Source organism: Balaenoptera ricei, chromosome 1 (assembly GCF_028023285.1).
Source record: "Balaenoptera ricei isolate mBalRic1 chromosome 1, mBalRic1.hap2, whole genome shotgun sequence".
NCBI lineage: Eukaryota > Metazoa > Chordata > Mammalia > Artiodactyla > Balaenopteridae > Balaenoptera > Balaenoptera ricei.
In genome coordinates, this window is record NC_082639.1 from 15,711,565 (window position 1) to 15,730,548 (window position 18,984).

The 18,984-nt window shown below is 53.4% G+C and overlaps 1 protein-coding gene across 2 annotated transcripts; it reads right to left on the minus strand.

The window, feature by feature from the left end:
* Window positions 1-11,535: 11,535 nt before the first annotated feature.
* CAMK2N1 (calcium/calmodulin dependent protein kinase II inhibitor 1) lies at window positions 11,536-14,685 on the minus strand. Of its 2 annotated transcripts, none has more exons than XM_059895384.1 (2): window positions 14,419-14,685; window positions 11,536-12,857 (listed from the first exon to the last, which is right to left on the minus strand). In XM_059895384.1, exons 1-2 carry the CDS (start codon window positions 14,582-14,584, stop codon window positions 12,787-12,789), a joined length of 237 nt encoding a protein of 78 aa, XP_059751367.1. In that variant the 5' UTR covers window positions 14,585-14,685; the 3' UTR covers window positions 11,536-12,786. The 2 variants fall into 2 exon arrangements, 1 of the variants encoding a protein (XP_059751367.1); XR_009497359.1 differs by lacking the exon at window positions 14,419-14,685 and adding an exon at window positions 13,594-13,872 and having other exon boundaries at window positions 12,785-12,857.
* Between the last annotated feature and the right edge of the window lie 4,299 nt (window positions 14,686-18,984).

Here is an 18,984-nt window from a genome sequence, read left to right on the forward strand (position 1 = left end):
GCATGTGGGATCTTCCCGGACCAGGGCTCGAACCCGTGTCCCCTGCATTGGTAGGCTGATTCTTAACCACTGCGCCACCTGGGAAGCCCCAAGAGGAGTAATTATTGAACACCTACTGTGTGCTCAGCAGAGTCATTTACTGACCAGCTGGCCGTCCTCTCCCCGGCAGGCTGCCGGCCTGGCTAGCCAACTGACGGAGCCGGGATCAGCTTACACAGCAGTTGGCGTTTCCTTCACTGTGAATGCCCTTGTCTCGCTGGATAGAGGGAGAGTGTGATGATGACAGGGGTGGTCAGAATGATTTAATTTCGTCTCTGATGCACCCTGCCCAGGGAATTCTCATTGTCATCAGGTGGTGACAGCTTATGGTTATGGGTATTTAAACAGCTCAGCTCTTTGTTTCAATGGGCATCATATAAAATTATTAAACAAGCAGATGAGAGACAAAAGGGTCAGCCTAATCTGTTTGGGGAAAGATTACCTGGGAGCTGCTGACCCAAGCAGAAGAAAAATGTTGACATGTGTGTGTTCTCAGGGCACCCCAAGTGTTAGTTATGGAGGTGACTCCCTGTGGTCCCCCCTCCCGAGTCCAAAAGGAAAGTATTACTGAGTCTGTCTCCCCACTATTGTGGTTTGGGGGAAAATAGCTTATCCTCTCATGATAATAAAAGTAATACATCCCCACTGTAAATATTTAGAGAATACATTTTAGGGAATATTTAGGGAAGTGGAAAAAAAGAAAGTAAAAATCATCCAGTAACCTCATCCCTGCAAAAAACACCATTGACCTTTTCTTCCATCTTTTTATGTTTTCTTATATATATTTTCCATAGCTGAGATGATAATAATAATTAATAAGAATAACTAAATCTTCACAGGGAACTCTATTCAATACTCTGTTTTGGCCTATACGGGAAAAGAATCTAAAAAAAAAAAAAAAAAAAGAGTGGATATATGTATATGTAAAACTGATTCACTTTGCTGTACACCTGAAACTAACACAACATTGTAAATCAACTATACTCCAATAAAAATTTAAAAGGAGACTAACAAAATCTTAACACAATATATGCTAGGCATTGTTTTAAGTGCTTTACATCTATTAACTCATTTAATCCTCCCAACAGCTCTACCAGGTTGGACTATTATTATGCCTATTTTACAGATGAGGAAACTGAGGCACAGAGAGGTTAGGTTGCCTGAGTTTGCAGGACTAAGGGGCAGAGCTGGAATTCAAAGCATTCCTCAACACTGTTCTCCTACCATAGGTCCAATTTATGTTCTCCTTTTTGCCTTGAGCATTATGACATACGTGCTTTCCCATGTCAAGGCACGAACCACAGAAATATTATTTTTAATAGTTGCTAAATATTCCAAGTTGATGGACTCCAGTTTACTTAGTCATTCCCGTATTTTGGATACCTTTTTCCCGAATTTTCAGGGCTCTATACCATCCCCAGCACAGTGGTGAACGAACCTTTGCAAAAGAAAGCCACTGCCTCCTACTCTCTCCCTTCCAGAGAATAAGTTTACACCCACCCAGCCCATCACCACCACACAAAGCTGGCCCCAGCTCCTCACCAGGACTTGAAAGCAACAACTTCTAGCCCCCAACTCTCCACCCCCTCCCCTGAGGCGGAAAGCTTGGAATCAGAACTCTGAGCCAAATATATTACACCCTGGACCAAATATATTACATTTCCACACTTGCCTTGGGCAAGACAGTGTGGGCAGCGCACCTGTCCCACCAGCCACCTGTGTAACACACCTAATCTCTTCCAGCCTCGCTTTCCTCCTTGTAAACCGGAAATTCCGGGGCGAACCCTGCCTACCGCAAATGACAAGTTCTCTGTGAAGATCAGATGACATAATTGCCATAAAAAGGCTTTTGAAACTGAAAAAGAGCTCTACATATGCAAGAGATTGTTATTATTACAACATTAATTCGACAATGTTCCCTGAGGAGCTGCTACGTGCCAGGAATTTGTGTGAAGCCCTGGGGATATGGAGACCAACCAGACAGCCCCAGTGCCACCCAAGAGGGAAACACAGTCCGATGGCGGAGGACTGACCAGCTGTGACACTCAGAGGGGTGAGTGCTTGGACAGACAGAAAGCATCAGGGCTGCAGGAGCCTAAGTCAGGGAACTAATTCAGGTGGAAGGGCCTCAGGGAAGGCTTCCTGGAAGAGGTAACAACTCAGCTGAAACCTGGAGGATGAGTAGGATTTGGCAAGACGAAAAGGGGTGGGAGGCTGAGAGAACAGCATATGCAAAAGTGCGGAGACATAAAAAGTATGACATTCTGGAAAGAACAGCGTGGCCAGAGAGTAGCGGGTTTATGGAGAAGTGGAAGGACAGGAGGCTTGCAGGGTAGACCACACCCCCGTCTGCTCTTTTAACAGCCATTGATCCATTAACTGTTTAGGGAATGAGGAGGGGGCTGCACAACCCACTCCCAGAAAGCAGCATCACCCACTTTACAGCCTAAGGGCAGCACAGAATCAGGGGACGGGACCCAGGGAGACGGTTGGGAGGGGCCGTTCTTCATCGAGCAGTACAGGGCAGTGTTTAGAGGCCTCCTCCCAAGACTCTGCCCACCCTTGGCCCCCGCTTCCTCGACTACTGGCTCCACTCCACCCCCCAGGGCTACCCCAAAGCTCAAACTTGATGGATCCCCAGGAAGTTCAGAGAAAGAACCTACTAGGCGCTGGGTATTCACTGTTATCGCCTTTACATCTTTCCAGCAATCCTCTGAGACCTGGATTCATGGTCCCATTTCACAGATGAAGGTCAGAAAAGTAAAGTAATAAACCCGAGGCCCCTTGTGGAATGAATGTGTGTTTAGGCTTCAAGTTGATATAGGCATCAGAGAGGCGGAGCTTAAAGCCTCTCCGCTGTCGCCTCTGGACAAGTAAGTTAGCACTTCTCTACACCTGTCCGCGGGTGAGGATAGTGCGGCTACCTCTGCGGGCTGCTCTGAGGCCTGGCTGAGATGTGCACCTTGAGCAAGGAGCCTGCAGACGGCACAGCCACTCGGAGATTATCTAGCACCATGTCTGACTCTCCCAGAGCCCTGCAGGTACTCACCCTCCTGAGGTCGGAACTAGGGTCAGATTAAACTGGAAATCTCTCCACGTTCACCAGGAGAGCAGACAAATCCAATCCCAGGCACTAGACACATTCTCATGCAGACCGAGCTCCAGGTTTGGTCAAAGTCCAAGATGCCAGTCCTTTCTGGCTCAGCTGGGACTCTAGGGAGACCCCGATGCTCTTGCCCTCTGGGTGTCTCAGAAATGCCCCACACAAGCTCCCTTCCTGGCAGCGGAAGAGCCAGGCTCCAGTGGAAGAGCCAGCCACCAGTGGCCCAGAGAAGAAGCTTCCCAGCGGCTTTCTTGAGGCCTCGGCCGGAAGGCAAGGGAGTAAAGATCCTGCTGTGTTTCTCCAAACAAGACCCTCAACCTTTCTGTGCCCCAGTTTCTTCACAATTGCAGGAGGTTCGTGAAGCGTTTATGTATTTCCTGCTCAACATTTATTTAGACTCTGTTCTAGATCTTGGAGAGATAGCAGAAAACAAGACAGACATTGTCCTCAGAATGTCCTTCCATCCTCTGGTGCCTCTGTTTCCCCAGCTGTTCAATGGAGGTTATAATAGTGCCTACCTCGTGGAGGTGTTGCGAGGATTAAATAAATGAATATCTGTAAAGAGCTTAGTACAGGGCCTGGCACTTAAGAAGTGGCCCTGGAAAAGTTTATTGTTAGTAGTAGTATTACTCATCACTGGGTTATAAGGATTGAATGATGTTATTATGGTATTGTTATATCTTTAATGTGCTTAGGGTGTGACCAGCACACAGTACGCATAAGATGACAGCTATTACCTCAAACGTTACCCAATATACTCAGCCCATTTTAGGGAGGAGGAAACTGAAGCATGAGAAGATAAGTGTCCTGCACAAAATCTTACTTTGGTTCGTCGTAAAGGCTCTTAAACACGTTCTAAACCAGGATTTCTCAACTTCGGCACGTTTGGGGCTGGATAAATCTGGCACCATAAGATGTTTAGCAGCGTCCCTTTCCCCTACCGACGAGATGCCACTAGCTCTACCCTCCTCCCCATGTTGTCACCACCACAAAGGTCTCCAGACGTTGCCAAATGTCCCCTGGAGGGCAAAATTGCTCCCCTACCCCGTGAGAAGCACTGCTCTAAACAGACCCTTGAGCTCGCATTTCAAGAACCCCCAGGATGTGACCCAAAGCCCCCTCGTCCTCCAACCCTGGCACCAACACGAATGCCCTGTTCCAACCACCCTCCCCGAGGACCTGCCCTTTCTCAAGCAAACCCCAAACCTGCCAGCCTCCGTCCCTCTGCTCCTGGTCTTCCCCACACCAAGAGCTCCCAACCCCACCCCGACCCCCATCCAAGGCCCAACCTAAGTCCCACCTGCTCACTGAAGGGTCTCTCACCGCCCCAGAACTCGCTGTTTTGTGCCCAGCCCTCCAACTCCTCCCACATAAGTAGTCATGAACGTGTCTGTCCTTGCCTGCTATCTGTCCCCTACCCCCACCCGACTCCAGACAGAAGCAGCTGGAGGGCAGGGGCTGTGCCTGACTCATCTGTGTGTCCCCAGAACCCCAGCACAGGGCCAGGCACACGGGGCTGGCTCATTGCTCCGTGCATAGGGCACGTCACAGATGTGACTGGCGCGCAAGACTGGCCCTCAGGCTGAGGAGGCACCACGGCATCCCGCTTAGGAGTGGGTAAGAGTTAAGAGCTGTTTCCACTTCTGGCTCCTTCCTGATTGTGGACAGGTTATTCAAATCCTATAGGCCTCAGCTTCTTCATATGTGAAATGGGTATAATATATGGTGTTCCTGATTGGCAGGATTGCTGGGAGAATTAAACAAATACTCCTGACCCAATCCAGTGTTCCCTCTGGTTCACAGACAAGGACGTCCAGGTGAGGCCTTGCGAAGGTGGGAAGCTCCTGCCCCAAGTTCCCCTGAGGCCTGACAGTCGAGCTCCTTGGATCGGGAGGAAGAGGGACTGCTGCAAACCAGGATGTGAAAAAGCCGCGGGGGCAGGGAGGGCGGAGGCAGGCGGGCGGCTGCCCGACACAGTAAATAATTCACGCAGATGAACTGGAGATAAGTGCGGCTTCGAGGGGGATTGAGTTCAGGTCGGAGGAGGCTCAGACGGCTGCAGGGGGCTTGTGGCCTCCCCTGCCTGAGAGGGGAGAATTACTGTGGCTCCGTCTGCCAGGAAAACGCGGCCCCAGGTGCTAGCTCGGGCCACTCCCTGCCAGTGGGGGAGCTCCCCGGAACTGCCCCTCGGGGCAACCAGCCTCGGCTGGCCGCCTCCGCCCAGCCGTCCCCATGGCAACCGCCTGGCCTGGTCCAGGGTTCACCGCCAACCGGATCCTCAGCCTCCCCTCCCCCACGGGAGGATGGCCGGTTTAGGCTCAGAACCCTGCGCTCTCTGGGCTGCCAGAAGCGGTAGAAAGTCATGTTGCCCGACCCTCTCCTTATGTTGGCGCAGTTGAAACCAGGAACTCTTGGGATCATTCCCCCTGGGGTCAGTCCCAGCTCCATGACTTTCTAGCTGTGCCACCTTAGGCAGGTGACTTCACTGCTCTGTGCCTCGGTTTCTCTTATCTGGAAAATGGGAACAATAATAACAGTAACTACCTCCTAGTTACTGTGAAAATTAGTTGTGAAAGTTAAGTGAATAAAATGCAAAGCGTGTAGAACAGTTACTGGCCTCCAGCGAGCACCTTGTAAATATTACTTTTCAAATTGGGAAAAGGAACCCCAGAGGGGCAAAATACCTGCGCACAGCGACCGTCCCACAGTGTGTTACTGGCACATTGGGGATTGGAAAGCAGCCACCAGTCTTTTCCAAGACACCCTCTGTGGATGCTGGCAGCATGCTGTTGGGGTTCCCCAAGTGTTTCCTAAGCTTCCTGTGGGTCCACCCCTGCCTTCTCAACCTCTTGAAGCTTCACTGTCATCAAATGGTCTTTGACCTGGCAGTGAGGCCTCTGAAGGCCAGAGGAGGCCTTACTTTCCCCAGCCCTGTCTCCCCAGTGCCAAGCATAATACCCGGCCCACCCCCATGCAGGGCTGTTGAATCCTTGAATGAATAGGGATTTAATTAGTTAATTTCCTCTACCCAAACAGCCTCGCAGCCCACCCTCTTTAAGCCCTTAACCACTGGCCCTCTATCTTACTAGACATCCCTTTCCCTGACAACTTTGTGTCATCACTGCCTGACCCCACCTGCCCAGCCCCCATCGCTACTCTGTTAGGATTTCCCATGGCCCATTTCCCAGGTCCTCCTCCTCCCTCCAGCCTGGCCTCCCCAACCTCCTTTCCCCTCTAGTGACCCTTTGTCCTCAAGCAGCTGTTTCTGGGTCAAGGACCTTCCTCCGAGTGGGTGTGTGCTGCCCGGGGTTAAGGGTGAACCTTCCAGTGTGAAGGGTAACAAGATCAACCAAGTCCTCATCTCAGAGGGGGTGGGTGGGATGGGGATGGGGGCCCAGGGCCGGCAAGGTGGGGCTGTCTTTCTGGGACTCTTGGTTTCTTTGGAGAAGCGAGTGGGGCCCGTGGACACAGGCTCTCCATCCCCCCGGGGCCACCCCACAAGCTCCAGCCCAGCTGCCAGGTTTCCCTGGATACAGCCTGGTCGCGGAGGATTTATTTTTGCATATGGTTTGGGAGAATCTCTGTTTCTGGAATAATGACAACCTTTTTTTTCCCCTCCTCCTTTCCTCCAATAGGCAGATTTTATAAACCAGAGCAGCTGCCTGAAGGTTTCCAAGAGCAAATTCTGCACAGTTTCTAATCAGGGTGACAGTTCCCCCTCCACAGGAAGTTGCTTTTATTAATTTTGTTTAATCTTTTTTTTTTTTGTAAGGCTCCATCTATCGGTCATCAGGCAGCACCCTGTGCCTTGTGGGCATTTTTGTTTTTCCCTGGTTTGCCTCGAACTCATGATTACATCTAAACCACTGTGGGCTTACCCAACAGAGGGGCAAAGTTGACTGGCTGAAAAGTGGGTCACCCACATCGCCTGGGCAGAAAAATCCCAATAATTTATGGAGATACTCCCACCTCAGGGAGGGGGAATATATCTTCCCACCCCTTAAGTGGGCTGTAATGAGTTCCTTCCAAGGAGGACAGTATGGAAACCAGAAGGAAACGAATAACTTTGCCCTGGAGAAACCTGACAAATGCTACCTCAACCAAGTGATCAAGGTCAACATCAACAGTGATCAGTCATGTTGATAGTGAGTACCCTTGATAGGATGTCATGAGAATGGCACTTTATTTACCTCCATGGTCTTCCTCCCAAACCCATAACCCCAGCTGAAGCATGAGAAAAACATCAGACAAACCCCAGTTGAGGGATAGCCTGCAAAATACCTGACCAGGACTCCATCAAAAACAGGAAAAATCTGAGAAATGATCACAGCAAAGAGGAGCTTAAGGAGACAGGATGACTAAATGTAATCTGGGGCTTCACTTGTGGCGCAGTGGTTAAGAATCCGCCTGCCAATGCAGGGGACATGGGTTCAAGCCCTGGTCCGGGAAGATCCCATCTGCCGCGGAGCAACTACACCCGTGCGCCACAACTACTGAGCCTGCGTGCCACAACTACTAGAGCCCGTGCTCCGCAAGCTCGCCGCAACTAGAGAAAGCCCGCGTGCAGCAACGAAGACCCAGCGTAGCCAAAAATAAATAAATTAAATAAATAAATTTTAAAAATAAATAAATAAATGTAACGTGGTATCCTGGATGGAATCCTAGAACAGAAAAGGGACATTAGGTATAAACTAAAGAAACCCGAAGGAACCAGTGGAGTTTAGTTAATAGTACTGTACCTGTGTTGTTTCCTTAGTTATGAAAAGCATATTGTGGAAATGTCAGATGTGAACAATAGGAGAAACTGGGTCAGGGGTACATGGCAACTCTGTAATACCTTCACAACCTCTCTGTAAATCTAAAACTATTCTAAAGTAAAAGTTTATATTTTTTAAAAGAGGGTCATGTGTTTGGGTTTCAGGCAGTCCCCAAGACCCAGTTTTCTTTGGTTCCCTCTTTTTGCCAGCATGAAGGATCTGAGCTGCTGACTTTGGGGATCTCCAAGCTCCTAGCTCCCAACCTCATTGCCATGGCAACTATCATTTTCAAGCCCAAGGAGAACTCCCATTTCTTCATCATTGGATATTCAGTTAGCCTAGCACAGGACCTGGCCCAAAGTGGGTGCTAAGTTGATATTTGTCACATGAATGAAAATCATGGCGGACCTGTTGACAGAGGGGATCCAAGCAGAAAGCCAAGCTTTTTCCTTCCCAGGGCAAGAAGTCAGGATTTGTTAGTCTCCATCCAGAGAAGGAAGGGTTGTGGCAGTCTGGTTGGAAGGGGATAGGAGACTCCTCTCAACTGCCTTCGGAGAGCAAGCACACAGGTTTACTTAGGATTGTACTGATTGGGGTGCTTTGGGGAACTGATGGGGATAATGAGACGTGAGCTGATTCCTCTACCCCACCCCACCCCCGCGGGGATGCCTTCACTGCCCCTCTGTCCCCTCAGGGTGTCAGCTCTGGGCTGCCAAAAACCATCTGCAAAGAAGCTTCACACACCTCGAACTGTTTGCTAGGTCTTGAAAGTCCATTGCCTGGCACACAGTAGGCACTTCATGTATGATGACTGACATTTATAATGCACCAGGCCCTGCACTTGGGAGGAGTGGGAGCTCCTATTTAATCCTTTGTGCCATTGGCATTGTCACCATCCCCATTTTCCAGAAGAAGAAACAGAGGCCCAAAGAGCTTGAGAAACTGGCCCCAAGTCCAAACTAGAAAGTATATGAGAGGTTTCAAATCCAAGTCACCAAAGTCCCAAACTCACGCCCTCTATATGCTCAGTAGCCACTCTAAAATCTACCCCCTCTGCTGGGCCCTGAGGGCTGAGAACCAGCTTCCTGCTGTCTGCACAGGCCTCCCGTGCTCACTCCTTCACCTGTGGCCTCCAGACAGCAGTAATTTACAAGTCACTTTCTTTCAAAACTTAATTTGCCAATTTCCCCCTTAGAGGTGCTTTTTGATATTCCTTCAGGCTGTCAGCCTGGACAGGCCAAGGAAGCAGAATCCAGGGAAATGGATGCTTATTACAAGCATTCGATTAATGAAGTTTGAATAATGCAGCCCTGGATGCTCGATTGATGCCTTGAGGCTTCGAGACACCCTCCCCCAGATCGGACTTTGAGTGGCCTTTTCCATATTTACTGCTACCTAACCAGATACTTCAAACATATCCTGTACTTGGTATAATTTGATATCTGCCCAGTCCCCAAAGTGCCTTCTCAACAAATGTTTACCCCGATGTTCGAGTATATTTAAAAGATTTATATTCTTCTGTTGCTGATTGGAATCCGCGGGAAAGGCAGATTCTGCCTTCCCAGACAGAGAATCCTGCCTTGGCTGATGGGGTGGCTTCCAGCAGGAACCTTTTAATACATCACTTATTAAAATGGACCCGAGCCTTACCAAGAACTCCCGTGCTCCCCCCTTCCCAGCAGAGGGCAGCTCCAGGTCTTAGATGACCACATCCAAGTGGTCAGCTAAGATGCTCTGCCTCCCTCTGACCCCTGATGCAGTTGTCTGTTGGCAGAATAGCGGGAGAGCCCAGGCTGAGAACAATAAACCAACAAAAGGATATTTAAGGCTGAAGGACAATGGCTGCAGCTGGGACTGAGCCTGGGTCTGTGGTCAGGTGACTCTGCATCCCCATCCTGGAGCCCGGACTCTGGGTTCAAGTGTGCTTCACGACTTACCAGCTGAGTGACCTCATACAAGTTACCTAATGCCTCCGAGCCCTGGTTTCTCCTGTATCATCAGGACACAGGTAACACCTGCTTCCTAGAGCTGTTTCGAGCCCGGCCTACAGTAAGAGCTCAGTGAGTATGGATGTTGTGCCCGTCCTTTTAGCCCCTCTGGGGTGTCGATTTCCTGTGGGTTTCCAGGGTTGTTGGGCCGATTATGTGAGGCTTGGAAGGGAAAGCGCTTTGTAATTGCACAGCGCTTTGATCAGGTAAGTGGTAGTTACTCCTGGGTGCGGACAGACACCTGCCTTCTGAAAGAATCTTTTCATTTGGCTCCTACTCCTCTTGGCGAATTGGTGTTGCACAGAGGGTGGGCCCGGCCCCTAGCTCTGCCAGGCGCCCCCTCAACCTTCATGCGGTCAGAGCACAGGGGAAAGCTGGGCTCCGTGGTACCTAAAGGCCAATCGGCTCCGAGCACTGGGACTCTCGGGTCAGCGGGGAGGAGAGCCAGGTTTGGGAACAGGGTCACACGCCTGGGAAAATCAAGCTGGCCCCCCACCCCACCCCCATCATCCTGCAGGCACCGCCAGCTCCAGCTTGCCTGCCATTCCTGATGATGACTGATAGGGACTCCACTGGGTCCCCCTGAGGTTCTGGGCCTCCACCCCTGAGAAGGGGGTTGAGACATCACCCCCTTCCCCACAGGCCCTCTGGAGCCCCCCTTCCTCCTCCCCACCCAGGCCTGTCTTACCTGATGTCTGAGTCACACTCAGGCTCCTGTCACTGTGAGCTGTGTTGTGACTCCCCGACTGACAGTTTTACAACAAACACATTAAAAGCTCCCGGCACCGGGACTCCTGGATGCCAAGCAGCCCAGGAGAAAAAAAACTCTCCCGGCCTTTCTTCAGCCAAAATCCTTCTCCCAACCCCTCCTCCCCCAGGGGCCTGCTCCACTGTCATTAACTGTCCTGAGCCCAACAAGGGGCTGAGAATTTTTTTTCATAACAAGACTATTTAAGCGGTGATTGGAGGAGGGCTGCTGAGTTGGGGAAGCCTGAGACAAATCAAATCGGGCTGTGGGCCCCAGAGGACCAGGCTCATCCCTCCAGGAAGGACCTGTGAACTCCGGAAGGCAAAGGTGCAGGGCAAAGAGCATAGGTCCTCCTCAGCCCTGCCCTTGAGGACGGGTGGCCCATGATGAAGGATTACCTGGGCATCTGATGCTGAGTGCTACTATGTGCTGGGAGCTGTGTGAATCTTCCCTACAACCTTCGAGGTAGGAGCTGCATTAACCCCACTTCACAGATTTGGAAACTGAGGCCTGAAGAAGTGAAGGGACTTGCTCAAATCCATAGAGCTAGGAAGTGAAGGAGCTGGGATTTGAATCCAAGCCTGCCAGCCTCCAAACTTTGCCCTTCACGAGGCTGACTCCCTGCCAACCAGCAAACCAGCCCTCCTTCTCCCCACACCCCACCAGGGATGGCAGAAACCCCACGGAAGCAGGGAGAGCCCAACGCAAATTCAAACTGGACGCACTTGCCCTCCAGGGATGGCCTTGCCACTCCAGCTTCTTTCCCATCACCTGAGCCCAACCCACGGTGGCCTCCACACCACCTTTTTGCCTCACAGACCAAAGCTACCGTTCCCGCCTTCCCGTCTGCAACCAGCAGACAAAAAGCAAGCTCCCCGGAACCAAAGCCGAGAAAAGAGAGTGAGACACAGGAACAGTTCTTTTATTGTACATTGAAGAAATAGCCCTGTGTGCTGGTTAAAGGTGCAACATACAGAATATCGAATTAAGAAAAGAGGCAACAGGGTAGGGAAAGGAAGAAACCTCTTGAGGTCCAAAGTTGCAAACAAAAACTGGTAGAAGATTCCTCACGCAAGAGGCATTTTTGCAAATACCATGCAAAACAGGCAGCTGGTGTGCCCTAAGAGAACCCCTATAAATAACAGAAAAAGACACTCCAAGCATTCCTTTACGTGGACTCAGAGCACAGGGAAAAGAAAAGAAACCAAAATGCCTTTTGGCATTTCAAGATATTTGGCACTCTTGTGATTACGTTTTTTTACAGTCCGTTAAAGAGAATAAACTGACACAATATTAGAGAAAAAAAAGGCTGCTCACACAACAGACTGCAGGGAGGGGTTAGAAAAAGCTCAAGCATTTTTTTTTCTTTGTTTTTTGTGTGGTTTTTTTTTTCCTGACATATAAAATGTGTTCATTTGCATTAACTTGGGCAAATAGCTCGCAGCAACAAAGAAACACAAGCTTTACAATTCATTTTAAAATAAAGCGACGATTTTTTTCTATGTATGATTCCTTAGAAAAGTTCCCGTCTTGTTTTAAACACATTCTTGATAACTTCAAAAGATGACCAAAATAGAATGCAATATCTATAGAGATCATTTTCTGATTTTCTTTGTACATCCAAGGATAACAACATAAAAAAATAAAACTGGACAGCATCTCACATCCAAGTGCACAGAATCATTTTTGCAAGATTAAATAATGTAAACATTGGGAACAGCCAAATCAGCGAAGAATGCCAACACCTCAAAACACCCGGTGTTGCTGCTTCATTATTTAAGTGGTTCAAAATCCAGATCTATAATTGCGCAATATTCACTGTATATAAAAAGAAATGGATATTAATTTTGACAAATAGCTGCAACTGAGACTTCTCTTTTTATTTCTTTATGTGTATATATATATAGTGATTTTTTTTAATTTTTAAAAAATTTTTTTAAATTTTTATCTTTGCAAAGGAGCCCAGAGCCTTCTCCTTCTCACGCCTCATCTGTCTCCCGGCCTGACACGAGATACAGGTTGTTGATTTCATCGTGGGTAGCAAGCTAGTAATAAATTTCAAAGTGCTTTCTCTTTTCATGCTTTTTGCCAATAACTGATATCGCCGTTCTCATTCTTATTCTCTCCCTTAACTCATTGTCTTTAGGGGAGTTAGACACCAGGAGGTGCCTTGTCTGTCATATTTTTCAGCACGTCATCAATCCTATCATCTTCAATAACAACTGCAAAAAAAAGGGGAGAAAAGGAGAGGTGAGCGCTCTTGGGCCTAGCCAGGGGTCCCTAAGTTTCGCTTTACGCCCGGGTCGGAGGGGCGGGTAGACTGAGGAAAGGAGAGGGAAGGGGTCTCCACGCGTGCTAACACAGCCCCCATCCTCTTCTGCTCAGCCGGGGGTCCCTCTGCTGCTTTCCTCTGAACCACTCCCCCACCCCCAGGCCGCGTCCCAGCATGGTCCTGAGAAGAGGAAGCCAAGAGGGCACAAACCCCGCAGCCCTGGCGGCAGCCTGGGCGCGCACCGGCCTGGTCCTCACCCCGCCCCCCACCCACCCTGGAAGAAGCATTTATTTAGAAAAAAGGCTCCTGGGCGGGAGAGGGAGGGGAGGAGGAGCCACGGGCTCCGGGTCTGGGATCCTCCCGGGTGCCCCGAGCGCAGCGCCGGTAGCCGAGGCGGGGTGCTGAGGTGCGCAGAGCGAGGAGGGACGCCAGGGGCCGGTTGCATAGCGCGCAGCCCGTCGGGGATTCTGGTCTCGCCTGGGCCGGGAGCCCCCCTCCGCGCTGCCAGCGGGCTGACTTGGCCTCTCCGCACTCGCCGCTACAGAGGTCGGAGCCTCCCTTCGCTGCCCGCCGGTGGCTCGCCCGCCTCTCCGCATCTGCCTCTCTGTGTCCTTCGCCTCTCTCACTATCTCTACCTAGCCTCGCCTTCCTCGGTCCCTCCATCAGTCTCCCGGCGCGACGGTCACCTGTCGAGGTCTCTAGGCCTCCCTCTGTGTCCGGGGTGTCGGTCGCCCTCATTGTTTCAGCTGCTTCTCTGTCCTCCCCAGACTTGCGTCCCTGGCTCGCTGTCTTTCCGGCTCTGACTCTCTCTCTCCTTAGCTTTGTCTCGGTCTCTGCCCATCTCGGCCTCCCCGCTACTTCCCCCCTCCGCCTTCCTGCCTATCTCTGCGTCTCAGTCTCTCACGGCAGCTATCGGTCTTTCTCATTGTCCCCGCGCCTCTGGAGCTCCTCTTAGAGCTCCTGCGCGTCCCAATCTCTCCGGGGCTTTTCCAGCTCCTGCGCCGAGCGCCCAGGCTCGGCAGACCCCCTCCCCCTGCCAAGGAACAATGAAAAGCCGGTGTGATCCGAAAGCCCCTCGCCTTCCCCGCCGGAACCGGCTCTGCCCCCCCGCAGTTCCCCACGCCGTTCCCTGGGGAGCCCTAGGACACCCCCCCCCCCCCCGGCTTGTAGATCGAGTGCAGCTGCTACTACACTGCGCAAAAGGGGCGGAGGCAGGGTATAAATCAAAAATCAAACTTTGGGGACCGGGGTATAACCTTTCAGCTCCTGCTGCAGCGAGATGCAGCCACGCCCCCTGGGTGACCCCAACGAGGATCTGGCTGAGGGGGAGGGGTTCCCGAGGCCAGCCGGAGCTGAACGCGCAGTGCGGGATCCCCCCCCCCCCCTCCAATTCTGCGCGATGAGATGTTAGTGGGTCGGAACGGGCTCCCGGGTGCGGGAAAACCCCGCAAACCTCCGCCAGGCCTGGGTGCCCGGGATATGGGTGTCGGGGGAGGCGGCCGCGAACTCACCCCGCTTGCTCCGGCCGATCTGGCCCAGCTTGGGCGGCCGCTTGTTCTGCCCGGCACCGAAGAAGTTGTTGGTGTCCTGCAGGCGGCAGGAGAAGATCTGGCCCACGTCGCCGCCGTCGCCGTAGGGGCTCAGCTTCTCGTCGCCGTAGGGCAGCACCTCCGACATGGTCGCGTCCGGGGGCTCCGCGGCGGCACCTCCTCCGCCCGCGTCCCCGCCCGCGGCGGACAGGGTCAGCGGCGCTGGGGCCGGGGACGGCCGGCCGGGGACGGCCCGCGGGCTGCGGCGGCGCTGGCGCCGGCGAGAGGCCGGAGGGCGCCGCTGGGGCAGGAGCGCGCAGCCGGCCCGAGCGACCCCGCGAGCGCCCGAGGCTGCGCTGCGCTGCGCTCCGGCTCGGCGGCGCGCGAGTGGCTGCTGCTCCGGCAGAGGCGAGAAGGACTCACATCCTCGGCGCGCTCGGGCGCTGGACTGGGGCCGGGCCGGGCGGGGCCGTGAGCCGGGGGAGGAGGCTGTGCCAGCGAGCCCCGAGGGCGCGGGGCCGAGGAGGGCGCACCCCGGGAAGCCGGGCGGTTCGGTCCTGCGGCGAGTGCGGGCGGCGGCGGCGCTGGTTCGGGGAGGCTGACTGGGGAGCTGCGAGCGGCTGGGCTGCGAGGGGTGGAGGAGGAGGGGAGCGAGGGTGGAGGGAGGGCACGGGTGGGGGGGGGGAGAGAAGCCCGGAGGGAGGGAGGGGGAAGAGAGAAACCGAGAGGGAAACGGGGAGAGAAGCAGAGACACAGAGAGAATGAGAGACAGGGGAATCGACCGAAAGAGAGAGAGGAAGGCAAGAGGGAGGAGAAGAAAGGGCGGAGGGAACGACTAGATCAGAGTCGGAGAGGCAGAGGGGAGAGAGAGAAAGAGGGTCGGAGAGGGAAGGAGGAGAGTCAGAGGGAGGAGAAGGAGGCCGGGACCGAGAGCCAGCCCGCGGGCGAGCTGCGAGCGAGAAATGCCGGCCGCGGTGCGGAGGCGAGGCCCGGGGGGGGAGGGCAGGAGGAGGGCGGGGCGGAGGGGACCCGGGCCGCGGGGACAGATCCCTGGAAGCCGAGCGACGTCATGGGGCAGCGCAAGCCGGCCCGGGCCGCGGCTAGCTTCCTGCCCCCGCCTCCAGCACCCGCGTCCCGCCCGCGCTGAGGGGGCCCCCCCCGTGAGCCCCGCCCCGGCCCGGCGGCCTCCGGGCGCCTCCTCCTCCCGCACCCCCTACCGCGGGGTGTTTACCGGGTCCCGAGCCGGTGCGCGGCGGCTCCGCGCAGGACCTGCCGCCGGCTCTGCCTCCCGCGGGGAGCTGGGGGGGAGTGGGGATTCCGGGAGTGGGAAGGGGGACCTACGACGCACACGCGGGGAAGGACAGATGGATGCAGGTCTCCCCGGAGGCCAGATGCTGGGGTAGAGGTCGGAGGGCACCCGGCGACCTTCGGACACGGTCTCCCCCGCCGGCGCCAACCGGGGAACCCCTTGCCCCCATCACACTTGCGCCCCACTCTAGACTCTCAGGGCCCGGCCCCTTGGGCCTCACACTCTCCCTCTCCCACTCGGTTCGCCCTGGAAGGCCCTGCTCCCAGCCAGGGCTCTCGACTCGGGCTACCGCGGGGCCTCGGGGTGGAGGCGGATGGGGGGAGGGGAGAGGCAGCCCAGCCTCCCCGAAGAGCGGGGAGCGCCTTCTTACGCCGGGCTCGCCAGGGATGCCCGGCTCTTGGCGTCCACTGCCTCTGCCGGGGACGTCCCGGGCCTGCAGCTCTCTGCCCTCGGGGACCTCCCTTCCAGCAACTGCCACGAGGCCTGGGGAGAGACTGAGGCTTCTGAGCCGAGGAGAGGGCTCTGGATCGCGGGAGGGAGCCTGGGGCAGCCCCAGGGTCCTGGGAGGCGCGTCTGCCGAGCAGATGGTAACTCCGAAGGGGCAAGGTGCGCGAGGAGGGCTCGTTATCCTCGCCCAGAGCCGACAGCACCTGCTCTCCCCCTGGAGACCGCCTTCACGCGGCAGGACCAGTCTGACCGCAGAAAGAGGCAGCCATCCCAAGGTCATGCAGTTTGCTGAAGGCAGGGCAAGGAAACACATCTTGGTCCCCTGGTGAGTCTCAAATGGCTCCACCAGCTGCCCTGCAAGGGGTCCCACCAATAGCGAAAGAGCATCCTCAGGTTCACTCGCACCATAAATCTAGGACTCTGGGTGAGTGGTGGGCTGGAGGGAAGTGGAGGAGGTGTTTTTTAGTGACAAGACATCTGGTAGAGAGGCTGCCTAAGAGGAGCCAGCCCAGCCCCTCCCCCAAACTGTGTAAAGGGGATCCCTGGCCTCCAGAGGCCAGGCACCTTGGGGAGAGGGGAGGAAGGGGCTGAGAAACCGGGATGCAGATGGACTAGGCATGACCTTTGGATTCAGGCCTGGGTTTGAATCTCAGCCTTGTCATTTGGTAGCTGTGTGACTTTGGGCAAGTCACATCCCCTCTCTGAACTTCCATGATCTCAGCTGTAAAATGGGGCATGTGGCTAGCTAGCATCAGGCTCTCGGGGCCTGGCTGAGCATGGAGGTACACTAAACATTTGCGAAATGACATAATGAGGAAGAAAGAACAGTAGCACTTCATTCATTCCCATTTCAGAGCCGTCAGAGTTGGGAGGATCCTTAAGGAGGACCCAGTCCAACCTCCTTCATTTAGAAATGGGGAAACTGAAGCCCAGAGAGGGTCAGGGGCTTCCTCCAAATCCCACAGCTTGTCAGTGGCAGTAGCAGCAGGTCTCCGGCCTCCTTTGCTCCACTCCACAAGCAGCCTGTCTCCATTCATTAAGGTTTTATAGAGTGTTGCTTCGAGGTTAACACCAGGCCAAATGCTGGAAGAGAAAACAAAAGCATAACAAGCAGGATGATAGTTACAAGAAGCTCTTACATTTGTATCAGTCTTTCTGTTCCTCCCCACCACACCCCAAAGCATCTTCACATCCATTATTGACCTTGCTTCTCAAAATAAACACCTTTTGAGGTAGAAAGAGGAGACAGTGCATCCCTGTTTAACCCTTAGCGGAAAGGGTATGTGACTTGCCGAGGTCACAGGCTAGTGATGGAACCAGGAGAAGCCACTTTTCCCAGCTGTGATTCCAGGCCCCTATAGGGGACACCCAGCAGTGGTGACAGCGTGCAGGGCTGAGACCACCCCACTCATCTCACACTCCTCTGGCTCCTTCTTTACTGCTGAGTAACAAAGCAGTGTTCACGCTGAGTAGCTACCACAGTCCTGCTGTACTGAAGGTCTGCAGAAAGGCACAGAGAGGGCTGACGAATCCCTGCACACACAGCAAGTGAGAGCAAAAAGAGAAGCTGGGTTTTACACCCCATCTGTTTGTATGTTTACCTTTCCTTGTTCCAAATAAGGTTAAAGGTGGCAGCACCACACCTTCCTAACTCAATACCCACCCCCTTACCCACACATTCCTCTCAGGCACATGGCACTTTACTGTTAGAGAGGCATTTCCATGACTGTTCCCTTCCTAGAGGCTCCCTTTAGCCTCCAGAAGTGGCAGGACTGGGACAGTCAGACCCATTTTACAGACAAGGTTCCTGAAGGTTAAGTGATGCCTCCAAGGGCACACAGAAGCTCTGCAAGGGAAAGTGTGAGTCAGTATGGTATTCCTTCCATCTCTACTGCTCCCAACTGTCTCCATTTCAGAGGCCTCACTCAGTCCTCCATTTGTTCATCCTTCAGTGGGCCATTGCTTTATTCTGGAGCCCTAGACCTGGATGCACACAGGTACCCTGGGGCTCCATCCCTGCCTTACCCCACAAGCCAAGAGGGTGGCTGTGAGCCAGATGCCCAGGGCTGTGTTGAAGATGCCAGGTCCAGATGGAGGAACGGACCAAGTAAGGCAGGAGTGGAGACCACTTTCCCCACGACCCATCAAGGAAACCTGGCAGTACACAGTCTAGTGAAGTAGGCTGGGGTGAAGGGGGTGGCCTTCACTGGGACAGCCAAGATCAAATTCCTACTCTGTCATTTCCTAACTCTGTGGTTATTTCGCCTCATTGTGCCTCAGTTTCCTCATCTGTCAAATGGGGGTAATAATGATCTCTACTCGGTGGTTTGTTCTGGGGAAGGAGATTATACATGTATCGTATGCCTGGCACACAGTAAGTCCTCAGTAAACGTAGTTATTATTATTACCTATTGACTTTCTTTGTGACCTTGAATAAGCTGATTCTCTCCTCTAAGCCTCTGACTCTACATCACAAAATGGGAAACTTGGAGAAAAATCACATTTTTTTCAGCTGCAAAATCAACCAGGTCTCTTAAATCTAAAGTAGATAAAACCTGCTTGAGGCAAAGGTGGGGGGTTTCTCCTTCAAACCTCACCTGAAATCTCCTTTACCAAACCCTGGGGCTCTGCAGAATTGAGAACCACAGGACAGGACCATCTCTGTGAGCCCTTTCAGCACAGATGTTCCAGGGTTAAAAATACATATTTGCAAGGCCCTGCTGTGCCCTGAGCCCTGCACTCATGTCGATGGGATAGAAAAAGGGAAAGTCAGCCCCAGATGGGCCTCCGCA